Consider the following 23,499-nt stretch of genomic DNA (forward strand, 5'->3'; position numbering starts at 1 on the left):
CCTCTCCCAGCTCCTTGCACTAAATAATAGACAGAATGAAATATCGGAAAGGATATACACATGGTGGCGTGGTTGAGACGTAAGCGGATGTATGACCTCATCGTGGAACGTATTTGCACTTTGAACTTTATGTTCTTTGTTTTGATATTAACACTTTGATCTGCTCAGTATGTTGATACCACATATTCTGTCCTTATACCATGTCTTGCATATATATGATATCAGCATGTGCTCCATCCAACCATATCTTGCAGAAAAGCATTTATAATCACATTAAAAAATAAATTCTGCTTTGGATTTATAACTTTGCTAGTAAATGCTGCACGTGTTAAAGTAAATGAAAAAGCAAAGCTCTACTCTACATAACATCAATATTAGTAAATAGCACCAATTTAAACACTGAAATCAAAACAAAAAGATAGATTAATTTTCAGGACCTGATTCACAGAAGTGTTTTATAATGGCGCAATCCCATTGAAACACGCTCTGTAAATCAGGCCCTAAATGAGTGCAATGCAGGAGTATTTGCCTTTGATGGTAAGAATACATATAATTCACTCTCCTGGTTTAGACATGCCTACCCTGTATTCTCACGTGACAGAATAATAACTCCTTGTTTCCTCCTCATGATGGGGTTTTACTCCTATTCCTGTACACCAGTAGTATTCAACATTTTGTATACTGAGCCCCGCTCCCTTGAGAATTTTTTTTTTGTTGCTGGGCCCCCCAGATGCCATTTCTGCTAAATTTTCTATTCTAAGCAGTCACCGTCATTGCTTTTTCAAGAGCCTTGAACACCCCGCCCCCGGGCATCCTTCGGGGCCCCTAGAGGGTCCTGCCCCACAGTTTGAAGACCACTTAATTGTTTCAACATAAACAGGGGCACATTCTTGTGTCCAATGGATACCTTGAATCTTGATATTTAATAGCTCTTATTTGATCTTGACTTTATTTAGTGTATCGCCGAGTTTTTGTGACACCAAGTCTGATTTTGGACTCGTTTTGTACCTTGAAACAGGTGCTTTCTGACATGAAACACTTGCTTTTTCTGTCAAATTTGGGTCTATATCTTGATCGAATCGAAGCCGGTCCTAATGTGCTCTTAAAACCTGTTCCAAAAGAATAGTTTAGGTAATATTTAGTAATACTGTTGTAGGTATGATATTTTGGTATACGGTTTACTATCTTTAATGTTTTATTGTGTTGATGAGTCACAGTAGGGGGTACTTATGAGAATTCTCAGTCGATGACACGAATGAGAAATTATATTATAGGAAATGTACACCTTGTAATTAGAGGTTGATGGAAACTCCCAAATCCTAATTTAGGATACCAGTGGGAAAGTGAGGTTAATGGAAACTTACAAATCCTAATTTAGGATACCAGTGGGAAAGTGAGGTTAATGGAAACTTACAAATCCTAATTTAGGATACCAGTGGGAAAGTGAGGTTAATGGAAACTTACAAATCCTAATTTAAGATACCAGTGGGAAAGTGAGGTTAATGGAAACTTACAAATCCTAATTTAAGATACCAGTGGTAAAGTGAGGTTAATGGAAACTTACAAATCCTAATTTAGGATAGCAGTGGGAAAGTGAGGTTAATGGAAACTTACAAATCCTAATTTAGGATAGCAGTGGGAAAGTGAGGTTAATGGAAATTTACAAATCCTAATTTAAGATACCAGTGGGAAAGTGAGGTTAATGGAAACTTACAAATCCTAATTTAGGATACCAGTGGGAAAGTGAGGTTAATGGAAACTTACAAATCCTAATTTAGGATACCAGTGGGAAAGTGAGGCTAATGGAAATTTACAAATCCTAATTTAGGATACCAGTGGGAAAGTGAGGTTAATGGAAACTTACAAATCCTAATTTAGGATACCAGTGGGAAAGTGAGGTTAATGGAAATGTACAAATCCTAATTTAGGATACCAGTGGGAAAGTGAGGTTTTTGAAGTCAAAGAAAGGACTCACATTTCAGGATATCAATTTGCTAGTAAAGATGTTTAATCGAAAATGTTACTATCGGATAAGTTTTCTTTTTCAAATACAATAATTAAAACCATTTGTACTAGCTGTATAATTAAAATGTCTTATCACGGTTTATAGTGATAGTTTTGAAAACAACAATTTTTTTTAATTACTATTTTTATTCAAAATGGGGGGGTTCTCCTTCCAACCCCCCCTTTTTTTTACCCATTTTTTTTTATTCCCAGACCCCAAAATAAATATATAATGGGAAAAAAATCGATATTTTTTTTCTCAATATTATTGATTCGACATTATTGTCTTTCAAATTTTTTTTCTCGAAATTGTGACTGCACACAGTCTTATCACATTAAATTCATTATTTCATTAAGATATGTACACATATTTTGACACAGTATATTGATTTTAATTTTGAGTCAAGCGTATTTAGCAGCCAGATAAAATATTTGTGTTTCTTGCACAATGCCTCACACTTTATTAAAATCGCACCAAGCAGGCCACCTGAAGAGACAATGAGAACTCTTATGCCATCACTGATGACCTGCTTGGGACTGGAAGCTCTCAGTAGATAGCCCTCAAAGAACTCTTTTGTTTACAGCTAAAGCAAGATGTCTTCCATAGAGATGTTCGGGTCAACCGAACGCTTGCTGATGGACCTGGTATTGCTCACGACAGAGCACCTGGTCACCATGGAGATTGCAGAGAACTTTGATGTCCTCCGGGAATTGGGGCGTGGAACGTTTGGACAGGTGGTGCTGGGCAAGCACCGGGTCTCAGGTAAGCAATGTTGTTTTCTAAGATTCACGCTGCTGTATCAGTTGAAGGGTGTAAACTAATTGACCTTTTCACAATTGATTGCGTGAGAATTGACCTTCTGCACAATTGATTGTGAAATGAAGGTCAATTAGGAGATATATGCAGGGGGAAACTGCCCCCTCAACCCCTCACTCAATCCAAAAAACCCTGCACCCCTCTACCTGATCCCATTATATTATTTATTACCCCAAACCCACCCCACACATATATATATAAGTATTTAAATGAAGGCAAAGGTCAATTGTGCAGATGGTCAATTGGGACCACTATTATTACGTCAATTAGGACAAAAGGTCAATTGTAAAAGGTCAATTTGGGTAATACCTCAGTTGAATGTTCACTCCACTATCATCATTGAGGCGATGGTTATTTCTGGGTCTGGATTGTATGTTTTTCAGGCTGGCATGGACAACGCCACACTAACCAGTACTTTTTTGTCCTTTGTTTCCAACAGGTTCGACTGTTGCCCTGAAGCTACTGCCGAAGAATCGCGTACTTCGTGAATCCTTCCTGCTGGAATTCAGCACATCCCTCCTCCTCAGTGCCCACCCCAGCATCATAACCACGCTCATGGTCGCATGGCAGACAATGGACCACTTTGTCTTTGCCCAGGAGGTGGCAACAGCTGGGAGTCTACATTGTCTTCTAATACCAGGGGTACGGAAGCTAAAAAGGGACAAACTAGAAGGAAACGAGAAGTGTGATAGCTATCCTTTTTACATGATATGATATGGAATTTATAACGCACCTATACACAAGTGTTTCATACTATGTCTTATTAGGCATGTCTACTTCTAAAGCTTTAACGCTTACTCTAGGAGGACTTGGGGTTTAGCATATGAAAAGTGTGTACATTGTAAAGAAAGTAGATGGAGTCCCCGATTGGACATTCGATCTACTGTAGGTTTGGGGATATGGCACTGAGCTCTATCATTGGCCATAACATGTGTACCAAAACAGTATTGCAATTCATCCATATATGACATTATCTTCGTCCATTGGCTGGAAGCCGCATAACTGAGCATGCGCTATGTGGAGACATTCTGATTGGTGCTAACGAAGGGTTGTATCAATATTGATTAATGTGCTTTTTGCTTGTTTCTCTAGGTTGGAATTCCGGAAGTTATGGTGAAGCTGTGCGTGCTGCAGGTCGCCAGCGCATTAGACTACATGCACGGGCTGGGACTGGTGCATCGTGACGTCAAACCGGACAACATCATGCTGATGGACCCAGAGTGCCGCTGCGTCAAGCTGAGTGACTTTGGGCTCACAGCTCTGGCTGGCACCAGCATCCCATCTATGACCTGCATCATCCCGTACATGGCTCCTGAACTTTGCACCCTCACAAACCCAGAGACCCTGATCTTGCACCCCAGCCTTGATGTGTGGGCCATGGCTGTTCTCATTGTGACCACCTTGACCGGCTTCTTCCCCTGGGAACAGGCTTTGCCATCGGACAGGCATTACAAAGATTTTTACTGCTGGCAGATGAGTGGGTACAGTTTGCCTGTTCCCCGTTACTGGCAGAGGTTCACCCCTGAAGCCCTGCAGGGTATCAAAGACATGTTGAGCTTCCACCCACTGAGAAGGTGCTCCATCAATAACATTCAGCAGTACCTCGAGGTGCCTTGGAAAGCAGAAGACTTTGTGGCAGTGGTCAGTTCAGAAAGTGAGGCGGAGGAGGAAGAGCTGGACCAGCAGGAGCATAGCTCAGAAAGTGAGGCAGAGGAGGAAGAGCTGGACCAGCAGGAGCATAGCTCAGAAAGTGAGGCGGAGGAGGAAGAGCTGCTACAGCTGGTGTATAGTTCAGAAGGCGATGAACGGGAGATGGAGGGAGAGGTGGAGGATGAAGTAGAGGTGGTGCAGGAAGATTTGGTGGTGGAAGGAGTGGTTATCCAGCCCAGAGAGGTGGTAGAGCACGAGCAAGCGGACATGGAACTTATCCTTGTGTTCACTGAGGGCATTGAGCACTTTCCGCCGGGGACGTCGTTTAGGTTAGAGATCGAGAACGAGGAGATCACTGTCACTCTTGGAAGCGAGGTTGAAGCCACGTGAGTCCATTGTTGGGTAAGTAAAATGATGGGTGGACCGGCACAGCTTTTACATCTTCAGCAAATTATATGTTCTACAGCTGTAAATCCTCGATCCAGTTGCAAAGTTGCGTAATTCAGGGGATCCGGAAATGGTGGCACATGCTGCTTTGTTCTACCACAGGCAACTATCTCCCGAAGGCTTACCGGATCCTGAGCGCAACCAAGTAGAGTAACTCCACGACTCTCGAGTTTTGCAAATCTCTCAAAACATGGCTCTTTCACCAACACCGAATGACTAATTCCAATGGATGCTCACACGACGCATAGACCTCACAGTACTGACTACTGTTAAAAGATGCCAGCCCAAATGCCAGCTACACACACTCTGTACGGCGCTCCATTGCTCTCGGGCTAAGTCCTCGCTTTAAACAATACAATAAAAAAGCCCCCCTCATGCTTCTGGCCATAAAATGTTATTCTATGGTCTTACCCACCCGTCCACAACAGCAGATGCCCTGTCCATTGCCAATTGGCTTAATATCGGTACAAAAAATGTCGCCAATGTCTGCATTTGCACCAATCCCAATTAAGACCATCTTAATTTCAGTGGGGTTCCTACACTAGTGTAGGGCAAGTATCATTACATGTAATGCTTCTACATATTTGGCAGGAAATATTGCTCTCACGTGTGCTCCCCAAGTTATCTTGACCACTGAGGGGTATGTATGAGTTCTCGATAGCTGGACCCACACTATTGAATCCCAACTCACCCACACTCACAATTGAGCAAAAAGCATCTTCTCAGGAAATCTGAATTCCCAGCTCAAGCCACATAAGAGCATTTATTTTCTCAGCAAAACACAGCAGGTTTGCTTTCGAGTTTTTGTTGATTTAAAAAAAAAGAAAATTGGAGTTTATCAGTTTTGTTCAGACTAATGCAAATACCAAATCTGATATACATATGTTTGTATAGTTTTCTTATTCACAATAGCACAGAGAATGAAGGCGCGCGCGCCAGGAACTGCAGATCTGTAAAGGATGGCATTAGTAGGGGGTGGTCAATAGTGAGAGTTAAAGGTCTGGAAATATTAGCCTCATGAGGCTCATTACGGATTTGCTGGTAATCCGGTGGTTATTCCCAGGATATTATGGGTACCAGCAACAGCTTTAACTTCCCATTGTCCTATAGGACTCAATGGGATGGGAACTACTGAATCACTGGCACTGGCATTTGTGTTGCCGGTGATTCGGTCATTTATCTGCAGGTCGGGGCCCGATCTACTGGCATGTCAGGCCTGCTGGGCAATCTGTGGTCCCCAATGACAGACATGTACTTTTCCAGTCTGGAAAAAATTACTGGCATTTTTTCCAGATGCACAAAGTTGTAATAAGGCTGTATCTCACCAGTAGCCATTGAGGAGATGCCAACATATTTCGGTCCTGTTCAATGACCTTAAGAGATGTCAACATGTTTCAGTCCTGTTTAATAATCTTAAACGAGCGTAGGTTCTTCAGGGCCTTCAAAAAGACATATTCAGTGGAATCCCTGGTGTTTTAAAGAGTTTCTAAATCTTTGTTTGTTATTATATGCCATACAACATACAAATCAGCCACCAGGATAAGAGGTCTGAGTGGGGGAATATGCTGTGCCGCTAGTGGGATTAGAACACGTGTGCAGGCGTCCTTCCTTGGGTGTGTGACTCCATGTTTGGTCTTTTCTCTTGTGGTAGATGTCACCTGCTATAATCATGCCATCTGCTCTCCTATAGATCTTCCATCACATATCTGAGATGCCACTCACCCTACACTACATCTGAGGCATCGCACCAGACGATGGCTGATAACAATGGATTAGCGGAGCAAAGGAGCCGTCACCGAGATCAACAGACTTTTTATTTTTTGCTTTGTAGAGTTGCCTCCGACAGTCAAGGCTTTGCAAGTAACATTCACAGACGCTTTGTAGGATTATGTGGAAACAAACTCTCCATTCCTATGAGCAGCTTTCCTGATCCGCCAGACATTGCCCCAGTGCTTCCACCAATGGTTTTTACATATTGATGTCCGCTGGGAATGCACAGGCTCTAGCTGTAACTTTGTGTGACGTGTCTTGGACGTGTATTTGTTGGTGCTGGCATCACTGATGGTGTCTTCCATGGCCTTATCCTTGAACACTTCCTGACGTCCGTATCCAAGCCTTACAAGACAAAACTTTGCGTCCCACTGTAGGGGCAGTGTGTGTACATATTAATGGCATTGAGTTAAGGTCATGAGGATCGTTCCCAATGTTCGGCCATGAGTTAGGCAGCATTTTGTCCGTCTGCAGAAGAAACGCGATCTGAAGTCAATTGATTGCTGAACCCACAGTAGAGACATTGAACTCATATGATGTGTCACCTGCAGCCCGAGAAATAGGTCACAAGACCAGACCCTTCAGGAGCAACCAGACTGATTTGAGATGTGCCATTTGCTGTGTGCCCAGGTGCCGATTTAGTGACTTCTGGGACGGGAGATATATCTCTGTCTTAAACTAAGCGGTGGATGGTGTCAGCGGCCGAGACTGCCTGGCATCTAATCTCACTAATAGCATGCCCAGTGTTAGCAGCCAGTTGATTCCAGCTGTATCCAAGACATAAAAAATAAAACCCATATTAAATCTGAGTGATTGAAGAATGGCTGAGAGTGCTTTAACCAAGGCGTCCCAATGCAATTGTGCATAGTTTGTTGGAAGAACGTTCCATCTGTATGCTTCCTTCTCCCACTCCTTCCTGTCTTTCTGTCTTCATCATCTGTGCCTTCTTTTTCCTGTGTTTCTATCTTCATCCTCTATGCCTCTTTCTTCCTATCTTTCTGTCTTCACCATCTACGCCTCCTTATTCCATCCTTTCTATCTTCTTTGTCTATGCCTCCTTCTTCCTGTCTTTCTGTCGTAACCATCTCTACCTCCTTCTTTCTGTCTCTACCATCTATGCCTCTTTCTTCCTGTCTTCACCATCTATGCCTCCCTCGTCATGCCTTTCTGTCTTCACCATCTATGCCTCCTTCTCCCACTCTTCCTATCTTCACCATCTATGCCTCCTTTTCCCACTCTCTTTCTTTACCATCTATGCCTCCTTCTTCCTGTCTTTGTCCTCACCATCTGTGCATCCATTTACCCACTCTTTCTGTCTTCACCGTCTATGCCACCTTCTTCCTGTCCTCACCATCTTTGCCTCTTTCTCCCACTCTTTATATCTTCATCATCTATGCCTCCTTCCTATTTTTCTATCTTCACCATCTATGCCTCCTTCTTTCTGTATTTTTGTCATCACCATCTATGCCTCTTTCTTCCTGTCTTTCTGTCTTCACCATCTATGCCTCCTTCTCACACTCTTTCTGTTTTCACCATCTAAGCCTCCTTCCTCTTATCTTTTTGTCTTCACCTTCTATGCCTCCTCCTCTTACTCTTTCTGTCTTAACCATATATGCCTCCTCCCACTCTTTCTGTCTTCACCATCTATGCCTCGTTCTACCTGTCTTTCTGTCTTCACCATCTATGCCTCCTCCCACTCTTGGTCTTCATCATCTGTGCCTTCTTATTCCTTTCTTTCTGTCTTTACCACCTATGTCTCTGTCTTCCTGTCTTCCATGCCTCCTTCTCCCACTCTTTCTGTCTTCATTCTTCATCATCTGTGCCTCCTTCTTCCTGTCTTTCTGTCTTCACCATCTGTGCCTCATTCTCCCACCCTTGTGCCTCCTTCCAGTCTTTCTGTCCACATCTATGCCTCCTTCTCCCACTCTTTCTGTCTTCATCATCTGTGCCTCCTTCTTCCTGTCTTTCTGTCCACAACATCTATGCCTCCTTCTTTGTCTTTTTCTCTTCACCACCTTTGCCTCCTTCTTTCAGTCTTCACCATCTGTGCCTCCTTCTCCAACTCATTCTGTCTGCATCATCTGTGCCGCCTTCTCCCACTCTTTCTGTCTTCACCATCTGTGCCTCCTTCTATCTGTCTTCACCATCTATGCGTCCTTCTTCCTGTCTTCACCATGTATGCCTCCTTCTTCCTGTCTTTCTGCCATCACCCGCTATGCCTCGTTCTCCCACTCTTTCTCTCTTCACCATATATGCCCCCTCTCACTCTTTCTGTCTTCAAAATCTATGCCTACTTCTTTCTGTATTTCTGTTATCAGCATCTGTGCCTCCTTTTCCCACACTTCCGTCTTCAACATCTATGCCCCCGCTCCTTTCTTTGTGTCTTCACCATTTATGCCTCCTCCCACTCTTTCTGTCTTCAATATCTATGCCTGCTTCTTCCTGTCTTTCTGTCTTCCCATCTATGCCTCCTTCTTGTCTTTATATCTTCATCATCTGTGCCTTCTTCTTCATGTCTGTCTGTCTTCACCATCTATGCCTCATTCTCCCGCTCTTTGTCTTCACCATCTATGCCCCCTTCTTCCTATTTTTTTGTCTTCACCATCTATGCCTCCTCCTCCCACTCTTTATGTCTTCCTCATATATGCCACCTCCCACTCTTTCTGTCTTCAACATATATGCCTCCTTCTTCCTGTCTTTGTCTTCACCATCTGTGCCTCCTTCTCCAACTCTTTCTCCCTTTGTCATCTTTGTCTCCTTCTCCCACTCTTTCTGTCTTGACCATCTGTGCCTCCATCTTCCTGTCTTGACCATATATGCCTCCTTCTTCCTGTATTCACCATCAATGCCTCCTTCTCCCACTCTTTCTGTCTTCCTCATCTGTGCCTCCTTCTTCATGTTGTTCTGTCTTCACCATCTGTGCCTCCTCCCACTCTTTCTGTCTTCACCATCTATGCCTCCTTCTTCCTGTCTTTCTGTCTTCACCATATATGCCTCCTCCCACTCTTTCTGTCTTCATAATCTATGCCTGCTTCTTCCTGTATTTCAGTCATCACCATCTGTGCCTCCTTTTCCCACTCTTCTGTCTTCACCATCTGTTCCCCCTTCTTCCTGTCTTTGTGTCTTCGCCATTTATGCCTCCTCCCACTCTTTCTGTCTTCAATATCTATGCCTACTTCTTTCTGTCTCCACCTCCTTCTTCTTGTCTTTATATCTTCATCATCTGTGCCTTCTTCTTCATTTATTTATTTACATTTATAGAGCGCACTGCAGCCCATAGACATCGAGGCGCTATTACATGAAGGCGTAAGCAGCAAGATTGTGTTCATGTCTTTCTGTCTTCCACCATTTTTGCCTCATTCTCCCACTTCCTGGCATCGCAACATGCCGTCAATTCCTGCATATCAGGCAGCGTGAACAGTAATACAGTTTGCCCGTATCCCGCCGGATTTATCTGCGTGACAACTGCAAATGAAAAAGAAGTGCACATATTTGGATATAAAAGCAGTGGAACTGTGTTCCTGTTAGTTCCTACTCACTTTGTCCTCTGAGTGTGATACATAACTAGGGTCAGGGATATGGAGAGCAAAAACTCTTTAGACTCATTAAACGCATGATGGTATAAATGAGCTTTTGGAGCATTTAATGAGCTGGAAGAGTAGGCTAGGAAATACTTGGGATATACTGGAGAATTTAGTAGAGGACATGGATGGAGATATTACGTTCCAGAGTGAAGATTCCTATTTGGCCAGTGGTCACCCACCACAGTGGTGGTTTTAAAGTTTGGTCATGGAAGGCAAGGTCTAAAAAGGATCTCAGATTGTGGTCAGAGGTGCATTTATGGAAGATGTAGAGTAGCTCAGGAGGATAAGAAATACAGAATACTATATAGACAAAATGGTGATCCTTGCACTGGTTCTGCTGATGGAAAGGAACGTCCCAAAGAGAGGAGGGCCTCAATAGCAGAGGCATTAAACACAGCAGGAGAGTCCATCATAGGACCTTTGGAACAATTGAATATTAAGTAAGATGCTCCTATTGGGTGAGAGCATGGTCGCAGTCAATGCGATTTGTCAAATGTCACCAGTGATAATTTGCGGGGTGTTGGGAACTGGAGCATCGTGGGGAACGGTAATAGTCCTCTTTTGTTGGGGTTGTTATTCGACTAAAACAGGAACCTTTAGAAGAACGAGTTCATTGACTGTCAACATGTTCTCGTGTTTGGTTCAGACATCAGCAGTTCTGTTTGTGGGAAGCGTGTCTTCTCCCTGTACATGAAGGCTTTACAGCCTCTCGTGAGCATCTGATCCTTGATCTGGACCTTTGCTCATTGTCCTTACTCCCGTAGAGGAGAGAATGCACAGTGTGTTCACTCTGCACATCTCCAGACCGCTGTGGTTTCGGGCATCAGTCACTGTTTGGAAATCTTGAAGTGGATGTTGACAGAAGTTCCTTGTGGAAGATGAAAGCATTAGGAAGGTGTACAAAAACATCTTGCATTGGGAGAAGTTCTGAAGCTTTTCAGGTTGAGGTTTAGGGCATTTGAATGGGTGTTGGATGCCCACTAGACCGGGGTAAAGATATGTCAGAGAACCTGTACAAAAGGAGACTGGGGTAATGGTATTACTATTCCCACAGCCTGATATCCCAGAATTCCCAGGATATTACAGGTGGCGGGAAGGGCCATAAATCCCCATTCCATGGCGTCCGATATGGAGGGGATTTTCGGTATTACCAGCACTGGTTATACCAGAGCGGTAATAGCGGCTGTCTTTTGCCAGTGGGGGTCTGATCTACCTCCAGCTCTTGCCTGGTATGGCATCAGGTAACCCGCACTGGAAAACGTGTACTCTGGCAATCCGGAAGAGTGTCGGTATACGGAAATACTGGCACATTTTTTCTTGACTGACAAAGTCCTGATGACCAGCTATTCCTGAAACATGTGTCATCTATTATCGGTATCTCTCTCAAATCGGGCTGTAATCGACTTTATTCCATTGGCCGAAGTGAGGTAGGACCCTCCCTCTTGCGGGTTTTCAAAACTTGACACTTCTATAATTGTATTATTCAGAGCTCTAACCTGTTTTATACAATAGAAACATTCTAAGAGCAGGTTCATGGTGCTACCGATGAAGTTTCCTGGGAGTACCACACTTAGGCCCTGTCTATTTCTGCTCCATGGTGCAAGGTTCTAGCTGAGTAGTAAGGCTGTCCTGTAGCAGGATTCACAGGTGCCTGTGGTCTAGGAGAGGCCCCTTTGATGAGCGAAGACAGGTTAACGTGCTGCAGGATGGTGGTTCTATAGTGGCCAGTCGTAGAGTTTTTTATAGTGGTATTCTTGTTTCTGTGTAAGCTTGCCTAGGGGTGTAAAAAGTTGCTTTTGGTAACTTGTGCTACATGTAAAAAGTATCTCTGCTATTTACACAATTTCAGGGTGCTATGTGTGTGTGTAAAGTGGGGAGATTTAGGTGGCGCAGGGAAGCATCCATTCAGCGGGGCTGGCAGATTTATGTGGATCATGGAAGAGTCGTTGTTCCAGAGTGGTACAATGATGTGGTATTGCATCAGCTCTATAGGTGTACAATTATATATGGTTCAGTGAGGCGGTCTTGCTTCAGAGTTCCATGTTCTAGAGATTTCAGTGAGATGGTCTTGCTTCAGAGTTCCATGTTCTAGAGATTTCAGTGAGATGGTCTTGCTTCAGAGTTCCATGTTCTAGAGATTTCAGTGAGATGGACTTGCTTCAGAGTTCCATGTTCTAGAGATTTCAGTGAGATGGTCTTATTTATTTAAAAATGTATAGAGCGTGAAAACTAAGGCCCAAGGGCATCTAGGCACTGAAAGAGAGATGGCCCAAAACAACCAGTGATCGAAGTGAGTGAGAACGGTCAGGTGCAGTGTTCCACTGCTTTTATTTTTTTCTATTTACCATTCCTCTCCTTTTTACAACCATATTCACCATTCTATACAGAGGATTTGTCCATTCATGTACTTGTGCATGTGTTAAGTTGCACTATGCTTCCGCCTACCCTCTACCCTGCTGAGACCACCGTTCCACTACTTTTGTCAGTACACTTCTACCACTGAAAACAACCAATACTTCAAGAGCTAAAGTTAAAACAAGTTAGTTTTCAGATCTCTTCTAAAAGTAAAATACTCATCATGTGCTCTAAGAGATAGTGGAAGAGCATTCCAAAGGCTGGGAGCCAGAACCGAAAAAAGATCGACAACCCAGACGCTTTCTCTGGAATCTGGGGATCTTAAGGAGCAGTTGGGACCTGGAGAGCAGTTGTCTAACTGACAATATCGCTGTAATTTCACTTTTAGATAATGAGGACTAACATTATGCAACGCCTGGTGGACAACACAGAGAATCTTAAATTTGATTCGGGCCGGCACCGGCAGCCAGTGCAAATGGTGCAGGAGGGCTAATGAAGGAGTCCGATGAGGCACCATAAGCACCAGTCGTGCTGCCGATTTGTGTAGTACCTGCATCCGCTGGATCTGATACTTGGGCTGTCCCAAGTAAATGCCATTGCAATAATCCAATGATCCCATTATAGTGGATGCAACCAGTGTTGTTTGGTTGGCTGGGGGCAGCAAGGGAAGTATCTTCCTCAGATCCTTCAGTCTTCCAAACCCAGCATTACAGATCGCAGAGATCTGGGCCTCGCGCGAGCCGTTGGGTAAAAGTTTCACTCCCAGGCTATTTACTGAGGCACATGCAACCAGACCGGGGCCCAGACATTCGGGCCAGTACTGCGAGTTCCACATATGATCCATCCCATAAGGGCCGACCACTAAAAGTTCTGTTTTGCTTCCATTCAATTTCAACCAGTTTGCCGAGATCCAGCTGCCTACTTTCTGCAAGCAATCCTGCAATTTCTTGGGGGATGCTGCTTAGGGGGGAGTCCAGCCGAAAAAACCAACTGTGTGGCGTCGGCATAAGAATAAAAAAGGACTCTGCGTTCCGCAATCAGTTCAGCCAGTAGCCGAATGTACAGGTTGAAAAGAAGGGGGACAGAGCTGACACTTGCGGAACTCCGCAGGATAGTTCCACTGGAGAAGGGAGACAATTATGAAAAGAAACAGTTTGAGAACGGCCCTCAAGGAAAGATTCAAAACATGCTAAAAGAGGTCAAGTGGCCTTTGGTTGTTCCAGCCTGGTAGGTAAAATATCATGGTCCGCTGTATCAAAAGCCGCAGAGAGATCCAGGAGGATAAGTACTCCGGTCTCTCTGCGGTCCTGAAGCAGCGCAAGATCGTGCAGCAATGATATCATTACAGACTCTGCCCACTTTGGGTCGAAAACCGAATTGAAAAGGATGTAAACAGTGATTTTCTTCCAGAAATTTAGAAAGTTGTAGAGTGATCACAGCTTCCATCAACTTCATGATCACTGGAAGAAGAGAAATGGGCCTATAGTTGGCTGGCAACTGGGGGTCAAAGTTAGATTTTTTCAAAAGAGTTAGAAATACTGCATGTTCAAGAGCAGACGGGACTTTGCCCATGGAAAAAGAATGCTGTAAGCATTCCATTAGCCCTCTTGCTTCAGAGTGCATGTTTTAGGGTGTTCAGTGAGGCAGTCTTGCTTCAGAGTGCCATGTTCTAGGGGGTTCATTGTGGTGGTCTTGCTGTAGAGTGCCATGTTCTAAGGGGTTCATTGAGGTGGACTTGCTGCAGAGTGCCATGTTCCAGGGGGTTCATTGCGGTGGTCTTGCTGAAGAGTGCCATGTTCTAAGGGGTTAAGTGAGGTGGACTTGCTTCAGAGTGCCATGTTCTAGGGGGTTAAATGAGGTGGACTTGCTTCAGAGTGCCATGTTCTAGGGGGTTAAGTGAGGTGGACTTGCTTCAGAGTGCCATGTTCTAGGGGGTTTAGTGAGGTGGACTTGCTTCAGAGTGCCATGTTCTAGGGGGTTTAGTGAGGTGGACTTGCTTCAGAGTGCCATGTTCTAGGGGGTTTAGTGAGGTGGACTTGCTTCAGAGTGCCATGTTCTAGGGGGTTCACTGAGGTGGTCTTTCTTCAGAGTATCATGTTCTAGGGGGTACAGGGAGGTGGTCTTGCTTCAGAAGGCCATGTTTTAGGGGGTTCATTGATGCAGTCTTGATTCAGATTTCTATGTTCTAAGGGGTTCATTGAGGTGGACTTGCTGCAGAGTGCCATGTTCCAGGGGGTTTAATGAGGTGGTCTAGCTTCAGAGTGCCATGTTCTAGGGGGTTTAGACAACTTTCCCACCCACGGCATACATTTTTTACCTTCTCCCCTGGCACCGCGCAGCACACATCACATGAACGAATGGTGGCGCAGGCTGCCCTGCCCTCTGATTTTCTTGATCAATTGGATACTTTACTGGGCTGGTAAGTGTACATAAATGTTTGTGTCTGGGACTTGGAGGTCTTGGGCTGCCCAAAGCCTTGAGCCCCAGGTCTTGCAGGATAACTCTTCAAAGACCCATTCCGTCCCTCTCTTGGCCTCGCAGAGCACATTCCTTCTGGGTTGCACGCACTACTGATAAGACATTATAAAGAACTTGGTGTGCGTGTTTTCAAGAAATTACCCTTCTGTGAAGCTACCAGGTCTGCGAGCAAAGGACGCACACACAGCCTTCTAACCTCCGGAACTGGATGTAAGTGTATTAGCATAGCCATGGCACTAGGCCTCAATTTCAAAATGGCATCTAACTTCTAAAATGGCATTTCATTACACAGGTGATACTAATATCAAAATAAATCCACTACAATCCAGCTTCTATAGGTGAACCCTGTGAGAAATCTGAGGGTATTCTCACTCCTCCTCCTCCTCCTCCCCCTGGATTCTCTGCTCTGGTGGCCAGGGGCCGGCCATTGCTGTTGGATTCAGAACCTGCTGGTGGACAAGCAAGGGTGGATCACCTGGGTGGAGGTTCCTTGGGGATTAGGAGTGGGGTACCCACGGGTGAGATGCGGTATCTCCCATTTCCTACGGGTGGTAAATCTACCCTTAGCCCTCTCACAACCTCTTTAGGCTTTATTAAAACGTCTCCCTTCATTTTCCTATCTGTAACATTTACCTGTGCTGAGACATGGAATTCCCCTTTGCCCAATTATCAATGCCCCTACTCTCTCTCAGCCATAACAGGATATAGTAAACCTTATCCTGTTTCTCCCTCCCCAATTCCAACACATACTGAGACAAAGAAGATGCAACTAAGAGTAGGAAAGATTACCTATGGGAATAGTCCCTATAGAACTGTGTGGAGGAAGCCAACATGACCCGCTAATGAGGTCAGGCAGAGTCAGGCATTTGTCAACACCCATACACACCTGCACTCTATTGCCTCCCACTTTAGTACTGGGGGGAAGAAAAAGAGAGCTGAGAGTCAGGAATGTCTCATTAATTGGCCTAATTGAGTTCAGGCAAGGGAAGCCAAGAACTCACACCTGAAACCCCTTAACAAGGGTCAGGTGTATAAAAGGTGGCTCAGCAGTGCAAATGAAAGAAGTTAGGAGAGCAGAAATGATCACAAATGCTGGAACAAAGTCAAGGTACTGCCTGACCTAGCCAAAGCCCTGCTTATGTCACCCAGCGACGCCGACCTGTGGTAAACTCTTAACCATTGAATCCTCTGACTCCTGGCTTAAAGAATCACTAATTCCCCCCGTCCCCTCACTCCGCAGCCTCATGCAATGGACCATCCCCCAAATGGTTCACACCCCACGGGAAGTCTTTCAAAAATCAAAATAACTCTCTTGAGCGCAAATTGCGAGCATCTAAAACCAATCTCAGCAGATCTATGTTCGCCCACCACCACCGTAATTACAAATCCGAGATCAAAAAAGCCTATTGCAATAAATGAATTCTGAACTGTGGCAGCAGCAGCAAAGAACTCCACAAGATCATCTCCAAATTCGTGAAACCTACTTGCACCTCTGCCCAAACCACTCCTATGCAAACGCTCTGTGACTCCCTCTCACTACATTTCTACAACTGCACACTTTATAATTACAATTTTATTAATAATGTGATACAGTTTGTAAATAAACTTTACACATGATTAAAAATTAAAAGAAGAAAGCCAAGTAAAAGTAAGAAAGCGAAAAGAAAAATGTGAAACATAAGAAAAACATTAAGGGCCTCATTACGAGTTGGGCGCAAAGGGATACCAGGCACCGGTAAGGACCCCGGTGCCGGTAATCCCTTTGTGCCCTATTCCGAGTTCCCTTAGCGGGTCCCTTCCTTAACACCTGGTTTTGGCGTTAAGGACGGGACCCGTTAAGGGACTTTAGAGCTAATACCGGTACAGCAAATTGCGGTACATTATTAGCTCCCTCCCCATTCCCATTGATGGGATAAGAGACGAGCGATCGACTGGTTTTATTAGCCCTGCAAATTGCAGCTCGAAGTACCCTTTTCGCGTCCCTGATGGTTTTATGATAAGGTTCAGACAGCTTGTCATCATTAACTATCATGCTCGTTGTGGATGTGGCATGAGTTGAAGAGAAAGATGCAATCCAGTCTTCAATGTGATTCACTGACATTGTTTGGAACTGAGCAAAATCACTTACGTGCAGGGACTGAGCCATAAGGACTGCTCTGTTGATATTTTTTTCTGACCAGCGAATGCGAGTACCAGGGAGGTTGACTGCCATGTTACCCAGGGGCTTAGCTTTCTGTTCTGGACAGTCGATCTTAAATGTCAAGGTGAGTGAACAGTGGTCACTCCACCCGTTCAAGTTGATCTTCGTGTCTGTTCCATTCAATGCCATCTCTGGGCTTACAATTATGTGACGTCTAAAGTGCTTTTAGATCTACTATTATGCCATGTATAGTTTCCTGGGTTGTCACTAAGGGTTCTGCCATTGATCAGCTCCAACTCCCATATGCTGAAGAAACTCAGCCAGCACAGCCCCTCAGGATCTTAAACATCATGTATCATAATACTTGTAGGGTTAAGTGAGGGATTGCTAGAAGTGCCCACAAAGCCTTTAATGTGGCAGTTAAAATCCCGGTGATGACTACCATTTTATTTCCGGGTATCAATGAACATGAGGCAAACAGCTCATTAATAGCTTCCTGAATGCACTCAGTTGTATTCCCTCCTGGTGGACTGTACAGGCAAATTAAGAGAATTCTTTCAGTGGTAGCTCCATATAAAATCTCTAGCTCAACCGCAATTATTTTATCTTTGATGATAGTTTCAATCTGATGCGATTTTACCGTGTGTCTAATTCCTTTGATCAGACCCCCATAAGGTCTACCCCATCTCCCCTTTTTGGCCAAGGACTGATGGATTGTATATGCATTAAGGGAGATGGATGAGGTCAGCCAGGTTTCCTGTAGACATATGCAGAGGTGGTTAGTGACGGAGTGGAGTGAGCCCGAAGGGGAAAACAAATGCTTAAAACCTCTGCAGTTCCATGACACAATTGCAAATTCTCACTGCGAGTTCACAACCTTAGGTAAGGAAGCTGCAAGCCAGGTTAGAACTTTCTGAATGTCAGTAATCTGGATCTGTTCACCCTTGGGTATGGGAAGGGAGCAGGATTTCGGATCTTCCAATTCAGGATCAGCGTCTAGTTTGATGTCCACCACTCGAAGGCTCTCCTTGAAACTTTGCATCATTTGGGTCGAGGAGAGGAATTTACAATAGATTGTCCATCCGTTTGTGTTGATCACTTGCAAGGGTTAGATGAACTCAAAGTCTTCTGATCTTAGTAAACGTAGTTGCGATACTGAATGGAGTCTTACCATGAGCTCAGTCCTTGTTAACCAACTTCGTTTGCTTTGTTGGTAAAGATTTTTGATGAGGCACATATGGTTAGCAGACTGCATAGCCGCCTTATCTTTCATCAATTCATTCGGTTTGATATTAACCAATTCCATGGGGGCGGGGTCTTTAGATTTTTTATTTTTTGTAGAAGAGTTCTTATCTTGATCCTCATCAAGATGTATAGTTCCCAAGTCGGGCAGATCTCTGTTGTCTCTATCACTCTCAACTTTGTTGTCTGAGAGGAGCCAGCTAGTTAAATAGCCCGCCTTCTTATCATTGCGTTTTTTCACTAATGCTGCTTTTTTTCTTTGCCTTTTTGTGCGCTTGCCCAAAGGTGCAGTGTCAGGTAAAGGTGAAGCCACTATACATAGTTTCTTTACATGGCTGCTCTTTTGGCTAGCCTCCGCTGCTTGCGGGAAAAAAATACTTCTGATGTATCTGTTCCTTTTGGTTCAACATCGGGTTTAACGTTGGCTGCAGGGATATCTATCTCTGGCTGTGGATGCTTAATAGGTTCTTTTCCAGAGATTGATATTTTAGCTGAGTCTTGTGGTATCAGACTAATTGTAGTTTCAAGTAAACGGCCACACATTTTAAGCAGGATCTTAAGGGCAAACTGTAGTGAGGCCATGGACAATTGCAGTTCAGCCAAGTCTGAGGGACTGGCATAGGAAGCATGTCTCTCATGTCTCTTCCTTCTGCGGTGGGATCAAGCTGTATATTCAGATTCGGCGAAGCTGACAGTCTCACTGAATCGTCTCTCTGAGGTTGAAGGTCTTCAATAGAGGAGCCACTGGGTTGAATCTCCAGGGGTTTCGTAATTGCTGGTGTCATGTATCTCTGCATAGACAAGCAGAGCACCAGAAGAGAATAATTATCAATGTCGCCATAGTTAGAGTGGTCCTGAGGATTTGTATTATTGACCACAACTTCCTCAGCTTCATCCATGGTAGTGGAGTTATTTTCAGGGTGGGCATTCTCTGGAATAAAATCAGTAATTGCTCATTTAACTAATGGTCCTTGCTTTTTCTGCTTGCCCTTAGTCATCACACAGCCGTCAATATGCGTGTTGCTTTTAATATTTTGCTGGTGCAGATTGTAATTTTGTTTGCTGGACCTTCTTACGCAGAAGCATGTGGCAGATTCACTAATCGCTTCTTTGTTACAGTAGCAGAGTACAAGTTGCACCTAGGATCACTGTCCAGATATCTAGCAGTAAAGCGCATGCAGTTACTGCAACAATTTGGTCTGCACAATTTAATTAGAATGCCAGTCTTTCCTTATACTCTTAGATACCAGCTGTCTCTTTGACAGATCCTATATTGCCTCGAGGTTTGTGCAATATGTCAATCTATTGATCTGCTTCACCATATGACAGGTTGTATTTTTGTATTTCAGTGTTTCTGACTATAAAATGGTCAGAGAAAGGGCTCTGAAACCATGTGAGGATAGGGGTAGAGCTTTGTCTGTATGTCTGTGCACATATGACACCCAGTAGGTCTAATAAAGATCTACCTGACGTACAGACCTTAACTATCATATGACCTTGATAACCGTGTGACCAATAGTGAGCAGGATCAAAGGGAATTCTTCAAGCAGACTCCTGCTTGTGACATGGGGGCACAAAGTGTTCAAGTGCTCGTGTGTCCAGGTACCCAGGTGCTCAGGTGCTCAAGGCACGTCAAGGCGTCTGCAGCACCACCTGAGAAGGACCAGAAGCAATCAGTAAACGTGCTATGCACTAATACACAAGTGGCTGCCCAGCCCCATCAGCTTATAACAAGGCACAACAGTAAGTGTAGCTACTGCCCTAATAGCCCGGATTTGCTCACCTAGAGCAGGACAGTGGATAAGGAGTCCAAGAGGGCTGGGGCACAGTGGCCAAACCGCGTTCAAGAATCCTCAGGTGTCCTCCGGTGCACACACATTCTTGTGAAGTGGATGGTGAGTGGAGGTCCCTTAGGACCGATGCCAACACCACCGCCCAGTGTCACTTCGATATCAAAGACTTTTGCGAAGAAATGCGTCTTAGGTTCTCGTGGCCGAGATGAGCAGCTTCACGGCTCTCAGCTGGCTCGCCCACTCACTCGATTTCGAGGAAAGGACCCTTGAGACGCAACAGAACGTTGTCAAGACGCACCTCCAATAGCTTACGTCAACAGAAACTTTATAGGATGTCAACCCTTAACACCAAACATTCCACCCTCACCCCCCTGCCCAAAATCTACCCTTTCTGATCCCATTGCCCCAACAACCTTTATGCCAACCTTTGACTCTTTCCAACCCATCTCGAAAGACGAGTTCCTAGATCTACTATCCGGAAGAAAACCCTCTGAATTTCCCCCTCGACCCCTGCCCTGCCTCTCTTCTGAAAGAAATATTCTCTTCTACTTGCGCAGGAGAACATGCAAGATCCATGCTAAACAACCCCCTCACCTCTGGCACCTTTGCAGAAGCCTTTGAAATTGCACATGTCAAACCACGTATAAAAAAAGCATCCCTCGACCCCCATGGACCCGAAGAATTACAGTCCGATCTCCAACACCAGGTTTCTCATGAAACTCATTAACCGAGCTGCTTACTCCCAGCGCAACTGCTTTGTAGAATCCAACAAACTACTCAACCCTTCACAATCCGTCTTCAGACCGTGCCATGGAACAGAAACCACTCTGATCTTGAGCTGGGATGATCTCAAGGTCACGGCAGACTCTTGAGGGTTGTGCAGCGCTGATTCTCCTTGATCAGTCAGCAGCCTATGACAAAGTTAACCATTCAATCCTCCTTGACCACCTCCACTCCCTAGGAATCCATGGCTTGGCACACAAATGGATTGCCTCCTTCCTCAGCAACAGGAAACAAATCGCTTTCCTCTCCCATTTTGTCTCAACTGGTCATGCTTTGAGCACTGGAGTACCGCAAGGCACCCGTCTCTCTGCTCTTCTTGTCAACCTCTATCTGACCACTCTACCGGAAATCATCCATGCACGCAACCTCTCCTGTTACTATGCTGACAATACCCAAATTATCCTAAGACTTCCCAAAACAAGCACCAACCCACGTACCAACCTTGAAGTATGTCTCAGTGATATTTACCGATGGATGACAAGAAACTACCTCCTTCTGAACTCAGATAAAACTGAAATCATGGTGTGTGGCAATACTGCCCTTCTCCCGCAACCACTCCCATGGCCTCCTCCCTTGGCACCTCCTCCTCCTTCCAAAATAAGCACAAACCACCTTGGCTGCACTATCGACTCAGGCCTAATCCTCTCCCGCCAGATCAATAATGTATCAAGATCCTGTCACTACCACCTCAAACTCATTAGACGCATTTTCCCTTACCTCACCTATCCCAACAGACTAGCCGCTGTTATGTCTATTGTTATGACGAGACTGAACTATGCCAACTCCTTATACCTGGGAGCACTGACATACCAACTTAACAAACTCAAAGAGCCCAAAACGCTGCCGCAAAACTCCCTCTCGCCCTGGGACACAGAGACAACATCCCCCCCGCTCAATGCACTCTCCACTGGCTCCCTGTCTGATGAAGGGCCACCTTCAAAACCCTATGCATTACCCACCGAGCAGTGCACAAGACTGGCTCAACGTACCTACAAGAGAAGATAAAACCCTACCTCCCATCACGCAACCTAAGATCAAGCACTGCCCTCTTACTAGTGATTCCAACCTCCAAGTCAGCCAGGATCGGAGGATCTGCCTTTTCAACCGTGGCTCCAACTCTGTGGAACTCACTCCCCCCACACATTCGACACACTCAAGACTACATGGCCTTCCGCAAAGCTCTAAAAACCGGTCTCTTTCCATAAACCTGATTAAGACCATCAAGGGCCGCTGACAACTGCAACCTGTTGACAAATGTTTGAGGAGATATCGAGCAATAACACCACTGAAAGTGACTAATAAGTCACTAATAAGTCATTCTGAATGCAGCTATCGCGAAAACACGAATGAAATCTGGAACAGAGGGCTCTTAAGAATAAATCCTCCACTCCAGACACTCACCTCTCCTATAGCTATGCCCACTCTCTACTCTACACCAACACACCCCTCGATCAAGCTGCTCATATACAAACAATACTCCATGAACACCTCAACATCCTGCTAGAATGCAGCTATACCCCATGAAAAAATGCCCTAGCTGCACACATAGGCGTCCTACACAGTCCTAATGCCAGCAGAATACAGTCTCGGAAACCAACCTCCAGACTGCACACATTCAACTGATCTCACCATCACCACAACTAATGCTAGAATGTAGCTACCATCAGGCAATTGTATCAGCAGCTTACATATTGAGTCTACCCAAGCACCCTATTATACCCTACTATCTCAACTGATCTGGACTACGGTCCCTGAGGGCGTACAACCCACAGGCGCTTTGAGGTCCTACCAATGATATATAGAGCACTACATAAATGCCAAATAAGATAACAGAAGGGATGCTGCAAGGCATCCCTTCTCTTTCCTAAAATAAGTTTTGCCAGAGAAGCAGAGTGAGTAGGAGAGGGAGCAGGAGCACAAGAGCTGCCCAGGACCTACTGGTAGGACATGGGGTGCCGAGGCGCTGAGGTCTATGAGAGGAAGCTACAAGAGAAAGCGTGGCGAGGTAGTTGTGTCTCCAAGGAACCAGAACAGTCCGAGAAAGGGAGCTGGGAAGAGTGTTGATCCCCTGGAAAGTGTTGCCCAGAAGCTGCTTGTTTCCCTGGGCTAATGAGGGAGCCCAGGAGTGTCTGAAGGGCAGGGTGTGAGACTCTGACGTCAGATTGATGAATGTGAAAGCAAACCACAGTCAGTGAGTTTGTATACTAAGGAAAAGCCTTGTTTGTGAATACGCAAGTATATCGAGTTGCAAGCCACATGTAGGAAAAGGAAAGTGCCCATTGAACTAGCAATCTTGAAAGGCAATCTTGAAACTGATATCTTGTGTGTATTTGCTTCTCTTGTCACCATGCCAACCTCATAGATGGTGTCAGTAGTGGGATGTGGCTCAACTGATATAAGTTGGGGACCCCACCAGATTGAGGAGCAAGATCATTT

General features: G+C 44.8%; 1 protein-coding gene across 1 annotated transcript; it reads left to right on the top strand.

Annotated features, from left to right (window-relative positions):
* Positions 1-2,598: 2,598 nt before the first annotated feature.
* LOC138453017 (serine/threonine-protein kinase SBK1-like) lies at positions 2,599-4,861 on the top strand. Its single transcript, XM_069605475.1, has 3 exons — positions 2,599-2,767; positions 3,261-3,463; positions 3,914-4,861. Exons 1-3 carry the CDS (start codon positions 2,599-2,601, stop codon positions 4,859-4,861), a joined length of 1,320 nt encoding a protein of 439 aa, XP_069461576.1.
* Positions 4,862-23,499: the final 18,638 nt, after the last annotated feature.

The sequence above is a fragment of the Ambystoma mexicanum genome, chromosome 1p (assembly GCF_040938575.1).
Source record: "Ambystoma mexicanum isolate Mex_15411 chromosome 1p, UKY_AmexF1_1, whole genome shotgun sequence".
In the NCBI taxonomy this organism is placed as follows: Eukaryota; Metazoa; Chordata; class Amphibia; order Caudata; family Ambystomatidae; genus Ambystoma; species Ambystoma mexicanum.